We start from the raw sequence: 14,848 nt of genomic DNA, 5'->3' as shown, positions 1-14,848 counted from the left end.
CGGGTATAATTTCTATGGGCTGATTTTCCAGCAAAGAGAATCTGATTACAGTGGCTGGTCATTTGGGGACAAGTGTACTGGTAATCTGTAAGAGTCCCTGAAAAGATCCAATGAGTACACATTGAAAGCTCATCCTAAGAGAGGAAGGTCAGTGGTTATCATTTATCAAAAAAAAGTTTTTGGTGTTTTGAAAATATAGAGTTCGGTGACTGCAGGTCACTTTTCCCAACTTTGTTTTAGGAAAATTCAGTCAGCCTATTCCCTCAGACCCTCTGGTTTCCATTCTGACATTGCTATTATTCTCTGGTTTTAGAGGAAAGTCTGGGATTTTGTTGAGAAAGTAGTCCTAAACAGCCTGGATGAAATGTAAGACTTGGCTTCCTTTCCTGGACAAAGAAGAAGATAGCAGTGTTTACTGTGCCTACATATACCTTTACTTCTCACTTGGAATATACCGTTAAATGACTCATGAAGAGATGGGGGAGACAGGGCCATCCCAGCCCACTCAGAAACACATCTTGAGGTGGGGAGAGGAAACTGAAGGGTTTTAAAATTGGTGGTACTTGATAAAGCAGGGAAGTCTGAGTTCTCGTCCCATCAATATGCAACAGATAGAACATCTAGATAGAACAATGAGAATGGACACAAATTTTACGAACACCATGATCTGGGGGTAGGAGGACGGAGAAAGCATTTGTCAGATTTGCCATTTATCTTCATTTTGGACATGTGATATAGTATAGAGGAGAGGGGACAGGTAGGCTTATATACCATTTAAATTGGTTTATAGGCCATAAATAAAGATATGGAGCTGTAATTGATGAATGAATACACAGAAGAGTACACTTAGAAAAATTAGAGGTATTTCTATTAATATTTTAGTGTTAACATTAAAATTGGAAGTACAAGGATTAAAAATTCAGAAAATATTAAAGTCCATGAATAGCTCGTATTTTTACCTAACAGATGGTTGGTAATGAAACAAGGAAAGTAAGTTTTGTGAAATCATAACCCTTTCAAAATCACGTCTGGTAGCATGATCTCGCTTGAATGATTTGTTAACAAGTGCTACAGAGGTCAGTGAAAATATTCTCACAATAGCTGGAAATTAAAGCATCACACAAGCACAAGCTTCCTTTTCACTTTGAATATAAAAATAGAAAATGTACGGAAATTTGCATATCTTTGACAAAGCTAGAAAGAAGCTCTCATTCTATTGCCTGTAAAATGAATCTGGCATCTTTTCTTGATGCCACCTAAAGTCTGATCACTTAAATATTAACTCCAACTCTACAACCTTAAAAGCAGCACTAACATACAAGCTTAACTTCTGATTACAGGAGCGGGCTATTCTTTTTTACTGGTATATCCCTCCTTAGCTTTGCCCGATAAACCCATCATCCAGTCCAACCATTATCTAACCTTCTGAAAGAACATCATATTTTATAGGAGCTTCAAAGGTAAGGGTGTTTCCCTCAAAGGAAAACTGAGGTGCTTACCAAAGGGAAGGGGAAGAGACAGGCATGTGTATCACTCATCTCCGCTTCTCCACTCTAACCTAGCACTGTACCTGGCACACGGGGACTCCTTAATAAAAGTAAAATCAGAGAATTAAATCAGATGGCTCAGAGGTTAGGACTCTTTCTGCATCTTCACACTTGACATATCTTTGGCCCCTACTTACATTTGACAAATAGAGATTTATCTTCTTAAACAGTTATCCACCTTTGTTTCAGAAGGGGGATTCCACCATTTCAACCTACTGTCTCAGTATAACTGGATAACCTCATCCCACTCAGAAATAGGCCAGATTCCATTGGGCCGCACATTGGGGGGAGAGCGCTTCCAGTCCCATGTCTTCACAGGAATCTTCCAGCTCTTACCATAGTTGGCTTCAATGTACTCAATAGTTTCACAGGGCACATGAATCTTCATGTCTACAAACTCGGTCCAGCACAGTGTAAACTTGGGAAACAGGTATCTGTGGCAAAACAGAGGCAATGGGGAGAGGGGTTAGGCTCAACAGTACAAGTTTGATCTAAAGAACCCAGCTGCTAGTGAGCTCTGGGCTGAAGGAAAATCCTCTCCCATTAAATAGCTTTGGGGATGGGGCACCTGGGTGGCTCAGTCGGTTAAGCGTCTGCCTTCAGCTCAGGTCATGATCCCAGGGTCCTGGGACGGAGCCCTGCATCCGGCTCCCTGCTCAGCGGAGAGCCTGCTTCTTCCTCTGCCCCTCCCCCTGCTCATGCTCTTTCTCCCTCTTTCTCTCTCTTTCTCAAATAAATAAATAAAATCTTTTTAAAAAATAAATAGCTTTGGGGACAGATATAGTGGACATTTTGTTGTTTCTGACTGTCCAGCATCCCCTTCCTCTTCTACTGTTGACAGCATCCTCATTTCCCTCCCCTATGGTTCAGGAGGGGCTGACCCACCCTCAGTCCCCAGAGATGGGCAAAAAAGACCCAGGCCTAACCGGTACATAATAGTGATTGGATCAGGGATAAGAATATACGCAAATTAGGCAAATAAAAGTCAGCTTTGGGATTTTCGTTGGAACTACTGGAAGAAAGAGGCATTCTTTTTGCTGAGGTTTCTAAGCTGGTGGGATGGAAGCTGAGCATCTTTGTTATCTATTAGCAAGGAGAGCCTGTCTGAGAATGAAGTCAAAGCAAAAAGCACCCAAAAGGTGGAGGAAAATGACAGCGCTCATAAAACCCTAGGGAAGGACTTGGATTTGGCTGTGGCCATTTCTTAAACATCTCAGGCAAACCAATGAATATACATATATTCATATATTCATCAAGAATATATATATATTCTTTTTTTACTACATTTCTAATACTTGCAATTCTTCCTACACAGAGGGAGGCACATGTAGCAGTGAGAAAGGAAACAAAACTCTTCCAGCCAGCCAGAGAACCTGAATCAGCTCTGGCAATACAGGACATTCTCCAACTACAGCATCACCCATGCTTGTGCCTTTGGGGCAGGTCTTATTAACTCCCGTGTCCTGGGGTTCACTGTGCTCCTAGATGGCTTCCGATGACCTACTTAGTTGAGATAGTTAAAGAAGAAACTCCCAGAGTCAGCCAGGGTATTTTTCAAACTCCTTTCCTAACTCATACTGTAGTGAAAATTCCACATGATACGTGAGCATGGTAGGATGCACTAAGATGGCTTTTTGAGGAAAGCTTCACACCCCCACCCGCTCCTCAAATGCAGGAATAGAGAGGTCTAATGCCTGGATGTCCGTATGTCAACAAGATGTCCCTTAAAGACAGCTATACAGACCACATTTTTCCTGCTCTGCCTTTTATTTTACTACCTGCCCTTTTTAAATCTCTGTTCTCGGCCACAAACTTACTTTCTTATTTTTAACAGTTCACACATCATTAAATCCCCATCAAATTCAAACTGCTACTGAAAGACTCTAACTACAGAACACTAAAATAAGCAGCATATGTGTCAGGTGAATCTTCTTTTCTTTCATAACCTGGACTTCCCAGGGATAGATAGCAAGCATGACTCCAAGATGCACTCCCAGGCTTCTGTCCCTCACATGAACCTATCTGTAGTTTCTGCCTTTCTTTCATCTCAAATACTAAAGAATCTCTACACCAGTTCAGGCAACGTTAGTTATAATGAATTCTACTCTATCTCTAGTGGAACTATTTTAACTAGCGGGTAAGTTTAAGAAATTAAACCAAAACATGTTTCTTAAAGGTACTCCAGATCAGTAAATTTAACATATTACAAAGGAAAGCTAAAACAAGCAGTTCGTTAGATTTAAGTTTGTATTATAGCCCGATATTCTGTGTTGGTGTTTTCTGAGAAATGTTTCTTCTCTTCACAAAATGAAAAGAACTTTCAGTAATGAGATCTGAAGTGACAACAGCAGAGATCACAGAAATTTAAAATATCAGAGGATTAAAGAAAAAAGAAACAGGAAAGAGCCAGATGTCAAAGCATAATCATATTGTGGAAATGGGATCTAGCTGGGATGTTCTCCAAGGAAAGGTCAGTTCTCATATATTCTGCTTTTAAATATCATGTTTTACCACCAGATGAACATAAAGCCATACATGAAAATGAGAGGCTGAACAAATTCTAAAGAAAGCAACAAGTCCCTTCTACCCAAACCAATGGGTGCTGGCAGTTAATAGACAACCCCAGCTGGCTTCTGTGAAAAGGCGGCCACAGCAAATCTCATAGCTGAGGAAGAAATACGATACAGCATAGCTCTACCATCTGCTGGTCCCAATTTTATTCTGCACACTCATTTTCATGGAATTGCTTATTTTGTCATCAGACACAGCCATCCATCATGGGCCTCCACCTTCCCCTATCAGATGCTGGTCAGCAGAATGTCCACCTGTCGCATCCTATCAAGTTGACACACTCTAGCTGAAATGAGGCAGAAATTATGGCCCATCTCATAACATAGCCAGGAAACTCCTCTCTTAAATATTAGCCTCTCCAGTCTATCAAAGATCATAGGTCCAGGATAGACAGGGTAGATGAGAGTACTACAAATTCTACAAAAGCAATATTTTAAACAATGAAATGTTCAAATGAACCAAACCAAAACATTAAAAATACATAAACAATGTGAAAAATAACTCAAAGACAATTTAACTCAAATGTTCATTTTTGTTCCTAAATGGAAACATCCCTGAATCGTTGCGGTTTTCTTTTCACTGAATAATTTTCAATTCAGTCAGCAAAAAAGAATATTCCAGCTTCCTTGGAGGAGAAGAAGAAAGATAAACAAACCATAAAATGTGAAAAGCGGAGTGTAAAATAGGATGGAGGAGAGGCAGACGGGGGCGGGTGACACACCACCACATGCCATGTACTCTGTCCAGGTTACCAGTGAACAATGACTAAGACTAGAACACACCATGGGTCTGCGACATTACCTTAGCTTTCAGAGCTAAGGTTAAGTTTGGCTAAGCAGTGTGTACTTTAGAGTTCTGGGACAGGATCCAAAATGTGAACAGATTTAAATTCAGACTAAGGCAACCCTTGTAAGCTCAACGAATCTTCTCACACACACAAAAATCCTTCCATTCATATTTTCTATTTCATAGCACGTTTACTTCATTTCATCTCTGCACGAAAGAATAATTAGAATTAAGAGTTAGCTGGAGTTAAAAAAAAAAGAGTTGGAGTAAACTATTTCATTTTTTTCCTCACAAACCTCCTTATAATCTGTAAAACTACTTACTGGTGGTTGGATAAAGTAATCTCATCAGTTTAATTGTACAACCTATAAACATAATTGCTAAATGGAAAACACTGTTTTTATTATTACTAGTTAGCTAGGCTAAGAGAGAGACACCATCATTTACAACTGAATTTGGCCTTTTTAAAACGTAAGTTGCGTTAAACTCTGGAGTTGGAATAGCAGAGCCATTTTTTTAAACAAGAATTTCCTGCAAAACAACACAAATGCTTTATTCTCATTACCAATTTTGTCTCTGCTTTTAATTCTTAATTTCTTTTTCTTGTGTTACTCCAGTGCCTAAGCCCTCTAGCATTCTGCTTAATAGAAGCAGGGGGAGCACACTTTTTTTTTTTTTTCTGATTTTGATAGAAAGTCTTCTAAAGTTGATCATGAAATATGATTGCTCACTCTAGGTTTTGAGAATATTCCCTTCATCCAGTTAAAGAAATTCCAGATCCATTTTATTCCAAGCTTGCCAGAAGGCCTTTCCCCCACTTTTGGTTGATTATGAAATTATCAAAAGTTTTTAATGTCATCTATTGAAATAATAATGGAGGGTTTTTTTCCTTTAATCTTTTAATCCTTTAATGTTGAAAATTACACTAATACACAAGTACTACAAAATTTGATTCATTGTGTTTAAGATAGTCTCATCCGTGTTTAACAAGTGTATTTTCCCTTTAAAAATTTTTTGGCATTGTCCTAATCCAGTTTTGCTATCAGTTTCATATAATGAGTTGCTTAAAGCATTTTTTTTCTTTTTAAATTTTCTGACATAGGAGATATAACATAGGGAATAATCTATTCCTGTGAAGGCATGGTAAAACTTTCCTGTAAACTTTCTTTTGGTAGGGAAAAGAAAGGGAAAGGAGAATTTCTGATTATTCAATTTCTTTCATGATAATGGGTTATCTAGATCTTCTTGAATTGATTTTGACATTTATTTCTTCCCAGAAAACTTTTATCATTTTCACATTATACCTAATTATCAAATTTAATGATTTAAAGTTGTCCCTAGCATTTTCTTTTGAAAGTCAGTGTAACTTAGTTCAGAGCATAAATTCTAAAGCTCTTGGGCTTCAGTAGTGAATACTGTCTTTTAATTTTACTTTTTTTTTTTTCTTGATCAATCTTGCTAGATGTCTGTTTACTAGTTTTTAATTTATTTTTTTAAGAACCAGCATTTGGATTTGTTGATCTTTGATACTGTTTTTTATTTCATTAATTTTTTTTTCTTTTGACTTTCTTTGCTTTGCTTAGGCTACCTGTATTATTCTTTTACTTTCTTCAATTAAATGCTTAATTTTTTTAATCTGTTTTTTCATACTTGTGTTTTTAAGGCTGCAAGTTTACCTCTCTCCTTTTAACTGCATCCTACAAGTTTTGATATGTAGTACATTATCTTTGAGCCCCCCAAATTTTATAATTCCCATTATTTCCTTTTTAAGTCATTAGTTATTAAGGAGGGCATTTTAAAGTTTCCATACATTTTATTTTATTTTTAAGATTTTATTTATTTATTTGAGAGAGAGAGGGGGAGAGGGAGAAGCAGACTCCCCGCTAAGCAGAGATGGAGGACTCGATCCCAGGACCCTGGGATCATGACCTGAGCCAAAGGCAGACACTTAACTGACAGAGCCACCCAGGCACCCATGTTTCCATACATTTTATTTTATTTTATTTATTTATTTATTTATTTTAAGATTTTATTTATTTATTTGACAGAGAGATAGAGAGAGAGAACAAGTAAGCAGAGAGGCAGGCAGAGGGAGAGGGAGAAGCAGGCTCCCCACCGAGCAGGGAGCCTGATGCGGGGCTCGATCCCAGGATCCTGGGATCATGACCTGAGCTGAAGGCAGCCGCTTAACCAACTGAGCCACCCAGGTGCCCCTTTCCATACATTAAAAGATGTCTTTAATTGTTTATAATTTGATTCCATTGTGGTCATACAACGCCATCTATTGAAATAATCATGTAGGTTTTCTCGCTTTAATGTTAATGTAGAGAATCTGCCTCCCTCCCCCCTCCTCTCTTTCATACACACATACACACACAGGAAGATTTTTATTAATGCTTTGAAATTTATTAAGATTGCCTTTATGATATAATACATGATCAACTTTTGTAAATGTTCTATTTATAGCAGATAAGAAAGTCTATTCAGCATTTGTTGGGTATATATTTTATATATATCCAATAAATCAAGCTTGTTGATTTTGTTCATATTTTCAGTAGTTTTACTAATATCTTCTTTGCCTGAATCAGCAGTTTTTTAAATAAAAGTATTTCAGAATCTCCCATCATAATTGTGGACATGTTAAATATTCATTAGAATTTCATCAGCTTCTGATTTACACACTTAAAGTCATATATTTTTAAAAGATTTTATTTATTTGGGCGCCTGGGTGGCTCAGTTGGTTAAGCGACTGCCTTCAGCTCAGGTCATGATCCTGGAGTCCCTGGATCGAGTCCCGCATCGGGCTCCCTGCTCGGCGAGGAGCCTGCTTCTCCCTCTAACCCTATCCCCTCTCGTGTACTCTCTCGCTCTCTCAAATAAATAAATAAATCTTTAAAAAATAAAAATAAAATAAATAAATAAAAGATTTTATTTATTTATTTTGAGAGAAAGAACTAGCAAGCAGAGAGGCAGAGGGAGAGAGAGAATCTCAAGGAGACTCCACGCTGAGCACAGAGCCCCACGTGAGGCTCAATGTCACGACCCTGAGATCATGACCTGAGCTGAAATCAGGAGTCAGACACTTCGGGTGCCTGGGTGGCTCAGACTGTTAAGTGTCTGCCTTCGGCTCAGGTCATGATCCTGGGGTCCTAGGATCGAGCCCCGCATCGGGCTCCCTGCTCAGCGGGGAGCCTGCTTCTCCTTCTCCCTCTGCTGCTCCCCCTGCTTGTACTCTCTCTCTAATAAAAAAATTTTTTAAATCTTTAAAAAAAAAAAAAAAGAGTCAGACACTTAACCATCTGAGCCACACAGATGCTCCTAAAGACCATGTTATTAAAATCATACAATATTTCTGGGTGGACTATTTCTTTCTAAAATTATGTAATGGGTCTTTCAATCCTTTAATATTTTCCCCCTAAAATTCTATTTTGCCTGATACTAATATTATAACAGCAGTTTTTTTTAGTTAATAATGTTGGGGCATATCTTTTTCCGTCCCTATAATTTTCAACCTTTCTGTGTGATTGCTTTAGGTGTGCCTCTTGCCAAGCATTATACAGCTATGTTTTGTTTTTCTATCCCATTTTAATCTTCATCTTTATATGGGTTAGCTTAATCTGATAATATTTCCTGTAATTAATTTTATATTTAGACATATTTTGAATTCTAGAGCCAGACTGCCTGGGCTCAAATCCTGGCTCCACTTCTTACCATTACAATACACCGGTCAATCTCTTTGTGCCTTAACTTCCTCATTTCATTTACAAAATGAAGGTACTAACAGTATCTTAGAGAGATGTTAGCCAAAATAAATAAAGTACTGAGAATAGTGTCTAGCACATACACAGTAAGTGGTATTACAATGCTGACTGTTACAATTACCTTTACATGTTTTCAGTTTGCCATACCTTTTCTTTGTCCCACTTTCCTAATTTCATTTAATTAATAAAGGTTTATAAATTCTCCTTTGTTCTGCTTAATTAGAAGTGATTTTTTTAACGATTTTATTTTTTTTTAAATAAAATAATTTCTACACCCAACATGGGGCTTGAACTTACAACCCTGAGATCAAGAGTCGCATGCTCTACCAAATGAGCCAGCCAGGCACCCATATTTGGAAGTTTTAAATAATATTTCTATCTAGTAGTAGTTACCGTTTGTAATAGCTACTGTCTATTTTTTAACCTATACACTTCAATCTAAGAGTTTCTAATAAAAACTGAATGTATGCAGAATCTCGACCCTCTTCCTACTACACAGAACTTAAATATACTTCACTCCTTCAACACTGACAAATCACCTCCTCCTCAACTTATCATCAAGAATTTTCCTTTTTTGACTTTTCTCTTTTTAACACATTGTCATTTTATTTTTTTACAGACAATGGCTCACAAATTTACTGACATAGTTTACCCATTTTTTTGTTCACCATTATTTCATATATCCTTCTGCATCCTTTAATAGATCTTTAAGCGTGGATCTCTGAGACGTGAACTTTCTTAGTCTTTTTATACATGTAAATGTCTTTATCTTGACCTCCCTCTTGAATGTTAGTTCTAACTGCACATAACTTAGTTATTTCTCTTCAGCTTTTGAAAGATGCTATAACTTCCATTATCTCCTGGCCTCTATTGTTAAAGAGGTATATTTGCTGCTCCTTTGTGAACAATCTATTTTGTCTGGTAGCCTGAAAAAAAATTTTTTTTTAAAGATTGTATTTATTTATTTGAGAGAGACCGAGATAGCAACGGAGATAGTGAGAGAGAGGGAGAGCACAAGCAGATAGTGAGAGAAAGCACAAGTGGAGGAGATGGAGAAGCAGGCTCCCCGCTGAGCAGGGAGCCCGATGTGGGGCTCAATCCCAGGACCCTGGGATCATGACCTGAGCCGAAGGCAGACACTTAACCTACTGAGCCACCCAGGCGCCCCAAATTTTTTGTTTTTGACATTACAGTTTCCTTAAGAAGTATCTAGATGTAGATTTATTATTTATCCTGCTCATCTGTCTTTAATTTGGGAATTCTGTTTAAATATTGCTTTTTCATCATTCACTCCATTTTCTTTTAGCTCAGCTATATCTTTTTGTATTTTATTTGCTTTTATATCTATTTTTTATATTTATTTGAGTATAGGTGACACACAATGTTACATAAGTTTCAGGTGTACAACACAGTGATTAGACAAGTTTATACATTATGCTATGTTCATCACAAGTGTAGCTGCCATCTGTCCCAATACACTGGTATTACAATATTATTGACTATATTCCTTATGCTGTGCCTTTTATTCCCATGACTTATTCATTACATAACTGGAAGCCTATATGTCCCACTCCCCTTCACCCATTTTGCCCAACTCCCTATTCCCCTCTTCTCTGGCAACCATCAGTTTGTTCTCTGTATTTATAGGTCTAATTCTGCTTTCTGCTTGTTCATTCATTTAGTTTAGTTTGTTTTAGATTTCACTTATGCATGAAATCATATGGTATTTGTCCTTCTCAGTCTGACTTATTTCACTTATTATAATACTCTCTAGGTCCATTCATGTTTTCTCAAATGGCAAGAACTCATCCATTTTCATGGCCATGTAATATTCTCCCGTGTGTGTGTGTGTGTGTGTGTGTGTGTGTGTGTGTGTCTCTGTGTGTGTGTACACTTCACATCTTCCTTAGACATTTGTCTACTGATGGACACTTAGTTTGCTTCCATATCTTGGCTATCGTAAATAATGCTGAAATAAACAGGGGTGCATATATCTTTTCAAACTAGTGTTTTTGTTTTCTTTGGGTAAGTACTCAATAGTGGAATTAATGGATATGATATTTCTATTTTTAATTTTTTGAGGAAGCTCCATACTGTTTTCCACAGTGGCTAAACCAATTTAAATTCCCACCAACAGTGTATGAGGGTTCCTTTTTCTCCTTGAAAATACTTGTTATTTCTTATGTTTTTGAATTCTGACAGGCCTAAGGTGAGATCCCGTTGTGGTTTTGATTTGCATTTCCCTGATAATTAGTGATGTTGATCAGCTATGTCTTTTAGACATTCATCAGTGATTTGTGTTGAACCAAAGGGAATGTGGCAAAGTGAGGAATTACTGTGCACGTTAAGTCATTAAGTCCTCACCATCAATTTTGCCCAATTTTCTAAGAATTGCAATCTATTCTTGAGAACCAAGGTTACAGCATGCTGACTAGCATTTTTTAAAGTATCTCTTCCACTAAGCCCCTCACAATTCTACCACAGATAACACAGAAGCAAAAAGGGTAATAGTGGAATGGCTAATATACTTTTCAGAGCCTAAACTAGAATATAATCTCTGAGATCTTTATTGATCCCATACTCCACTCCCATCCCAAACTTCTAACATATAAGCAATATACACAGCACATACATGTTTTATAAAATAAAATTCTACCCACTGAACTCATTTTCCCACTGACTTCCAGTGTAAATTGAGTGATTCCATCTATCCTACCGACTTTTAAACTATGCTATGCAATCTCCATAGGACAGAACTACTGATTATCTGTACCACAGGAGGAACAAGAACAAATTTATATTATCAATGAGTAGACAAATTAAAGCTTGTATAGGTGGTTGTTATCATGTAACACCCGAATGCACCTGCATAATGACTGTATTAAAAACTACCCATTAAAGCATGCACATAACTCTTCTTTAATGCCAGAAACAAAGCCCCAGGACATTTTTATTTCTACTGCATAACTTCCAAAAATTAGATCTATAGTTCATCAACAACCAATTAGACTCAGCTGTGCTTGCTTTCTCTCAGACAATTTTAATAGTATTTCTCTTTGGATATAATAGATAATTTTAAAAAGAGATTAAATTATGATTTCAAATGTTATACTAAATAGAAAAAGCTTGTTTTATTTTGAACTCAGATTACCTAATTTGTACAATCAGATGCAAAAGGCTCAAAGCTTATCATTGCAATTAAGCCTGCCTTGATCAAATTCATCACTCTGGTCCCAGTTATCCCTCTATTTCAGTATGTAATCTTGGGCTCTTTTCTCTTCACATCAGTTTTCTAAGTCATAATTTTTTTAAAGATTTTATTTATTTATTTTAGAGAGAGAGTGCACACAAATGGGGGAGGGAGCAGGAAAAGAGACAAGCAGAATCCATGCTGAGTGCAGAGCCTAATGTGGGGCTCAATCCCATGATCCTGAGGATCATGACCTGAGATGAAATCAAGAGTCGATGCTTAACTGACTGAGGCACCCAGGCGCCCCCATAATTTTTTTAAACTTGTAAATAAACTTGTTTTCTAAATACACTTTTTTGAGAAGTAATTTACATATAACAAAGTACACCCATTTTAAGTTTTGACAAACACATATACCTGTGTAACCACCACAACAATTAAACACAGACTACTTCTACCACCCTGCTTCCCAAAGGTCCCTGTGCTCTTTGGCAAGTCATGCAGTAGATCCACCCTGGCCCCTAGCAATCACTGATCTTACTACATCCTTCATTGGTTTTGCCTGCTCTACAATTTCAAATACATGCAGTTATATAGTATGTACTCTTCCTATCTGACTTCCTCCACTGAGCATAATATTTTGGAGATTCATCTATGTTATTGCATGTATCAGTAGTTCATTTCAGTTGGGCTGTTTCCATTGTTACCATGAATAAGAATGCTATGAACATTCATGTCAACTCTTTTAGCAAAAATATGTTTTTATTTCTCTTAGACTACTACCTTATAAAATACTTTATAGAATTACATTCAAACAACAAGACGTATGGCAGTCTTAAAAAACATAATTTACTTCACATAAATGAAAGGTCTGCCATTTATTCATTCTCAGGTAATTTTTTTTAAAGATTTTTTTATTTTATTTTAAGTAATATCTACACCCAATGTGGGGCTCAAAATTACAACCCCAAGATCAAGAGTCGCATCCTCTACTGACTTTGGCAGCCAGGTACCCCTTGAGGTAATCCTCTCTTAAAAAAACAAATAAGCAAAGCTAACTATATAAATAACTCCCACTTCTGTACATTGTATACAATTATCATACAAAATGCATACAAAATGCATTCAAAGTTCTTCCCTCATTGATATAATGTGTACCTGCTACTCACTAGAGGTCTGGAGATACAATTAAGGAAACCTAAGACAATATATCTGTGGTAAGATATGAAGGCACAAACAGAGTAGGAAATGTGAGATTATTTTCAGAAAAGCCAATGTTTTAAATATACTAATTTAAAGAAATAATCCAAATTTGCCTTTTTAGCTTCACAGCTATAAGTACTAAAAAGGCACTGTATTTTTGAGAGCTAAAACCACGGTAGCCTGCTATCAATCTATGAAGCTGAGAGAACCTATGAGTGGGGATTCAACAATGAACTCTCATCTTTAGCTTCTGGTAAAGCAGAATGACTGAAAAACTGGGTGGCTTCACCTTATGGTTTTGATTCTCCAAAGCTGGTAGGTTGGATCAAGACATCAATCTGGCATCACCCTATCATCTTAACAAAACAAATACACTTAAGAGCTGATTTTGGTTCCATGTAGGGCTCAGGTCTCACTCAGTCCCAACAGATTTGCCAGGCCTGATTCTATCTATAACTCAGAAACAACAGACAAATCAGCAGAAGTCCCCAAATAAGGCATGAGAAAAAAACCTATGGAAATTCAGAGGAAGGGGAGATTATTTCCAGTTAGAGGTACTGAGGAGCAACATCAAAAAAAGACAACTCAATGCCCTTGAATGGGCAGAACTGGGACATGTGATGATGTATAACTTGGTACTACTTAGTGATTAAAATCTTGGTCTCAAATGAAGTTGCAAAAGACTGGGTATCTAAATGCAATGTGGTATCTTGGGTTAGACCCTAAAACAGAAAAAAGAATTGAGGAAGCCCATGTAACTTTAAAGAGTCCTAAGGAGTCAAAGGAAAAAGTAGAGACTGAGGAATAAAATCTTGAACTTTACTGGTATTAGAACATTGCCCACTTACCCTTTCTACTTCTTAAACAGCACAAACAATAATAATTCCATTTCTGGGAATCTAGTCAAGGAAACTCCCTAATAAGCCTTTTACTTTATGTAAAAAAGACGCTCACAGAATTTTTAATAAGAAAAAAATCAGGAACAGTCTAAAGAGAAAAATAGTTAAGCAAAACTATTATCAGGCCTTTCTCCATATTCCTACCAAGTCTACCTAACAGACTTCTCTATTTTTAAGCCACACTTCCTTGCTGTTGCTTCTAGACAGACTTTGATTTGGTAGCTCAATTATATACAACACATACTTCAATTACTATACTACTGATAAAGTACTTCAATAATTTGTTTCATGGTCCTCATTATGAGAACTTTGAGAGCAGAACCTAAGTATGTTCACGTGAGAATCCTTAGCACACAGGGTTAGTAAATAGGCTCTGCAGGAATGAAACGTTACATTATATAGGAGGCACACCTGGACAGGAGTCCCACAGAGAACAAATCCAAATTTTCTGAAGATCTGTACAATAAGCAGAAACTACAAATATCAGAAGATATAAGGAACCACTAGTAGCCCAGAGGGTAGCATATTTCCTATTAGAGGTTAGAGAGGTAGCTGTATTACCCTGATAATATCACTGAGTAGAAGGGCTATTTTCATAGAAGGAATATTAACAATATGATAGATCATGGTGACACTAACATTGTGTTTTATCTAAGAATCCAGGCTCTAAAGGGATATGGCCCCACGTCTGAATCTTAGCTCTGCCTTAATTTCCACATCTACAGAATGAAGGTGACAAAATTAAGATCTCTCTCATAAGCTTGTGAAGATTAACTGAGATGATGCATACAAAAGCTTGGCATAGTGCCTGGCACATAGCAAATATTCAAAGTTAATTTTTATTATTGCCTCTCAAACTTCTGGCCCCTACTTACATCAGCTGATTCAGAT

General features: G+C 37.0%; 1 protein-coding gene across 2 annotated transcripts in view; it reads right to left on the bottom strand.

The window, feature by feature from the left end:
• The window catches only part of FKTN (fukutin), a 94,513-nt gene that overhangs the window by 46,184 nt on the left and 33,481 nt on the right, over nt 1-14,848 (bottom strand). Inside the window, exon 10 of one of the 2 annotated variants that reach the window (XR_013443786.1) lies at nt 1,500-1,981. Coding sequence is in view for 1 of the 2 variants with exons in the window: in XM_078061547.1 (XP_077917673.1) it covers nt 1,884-1,981 (98 nt within the window). In the remaining variant the exon portion in view is untranslated. The remainder of the gene's footprint in view (nt 1-1,499; nt 1,982-14,848) is intronic. The other variant, XM_078061547.1, reaches the window with a different exon arrangement.

Source organism: Halichoerus grypus, chromosome 14 (genome assembly GCF_964656455.1).
Source record: "Halichoerus grypus chromosome 14, mHalGry1.hap1.1, whole genome shotgun sequence".
Taxonomy (NCBI): Eukaryota; Metazoa; Chordata; class Mammalia; order Carnivora; family Phocidae; genus Halichoerus; species Halichoerus grypus.
Note: the sequence above shows the minus strand (reverse complement) of the source record. Positions and strands in the feature narration are given on the sequence as shown.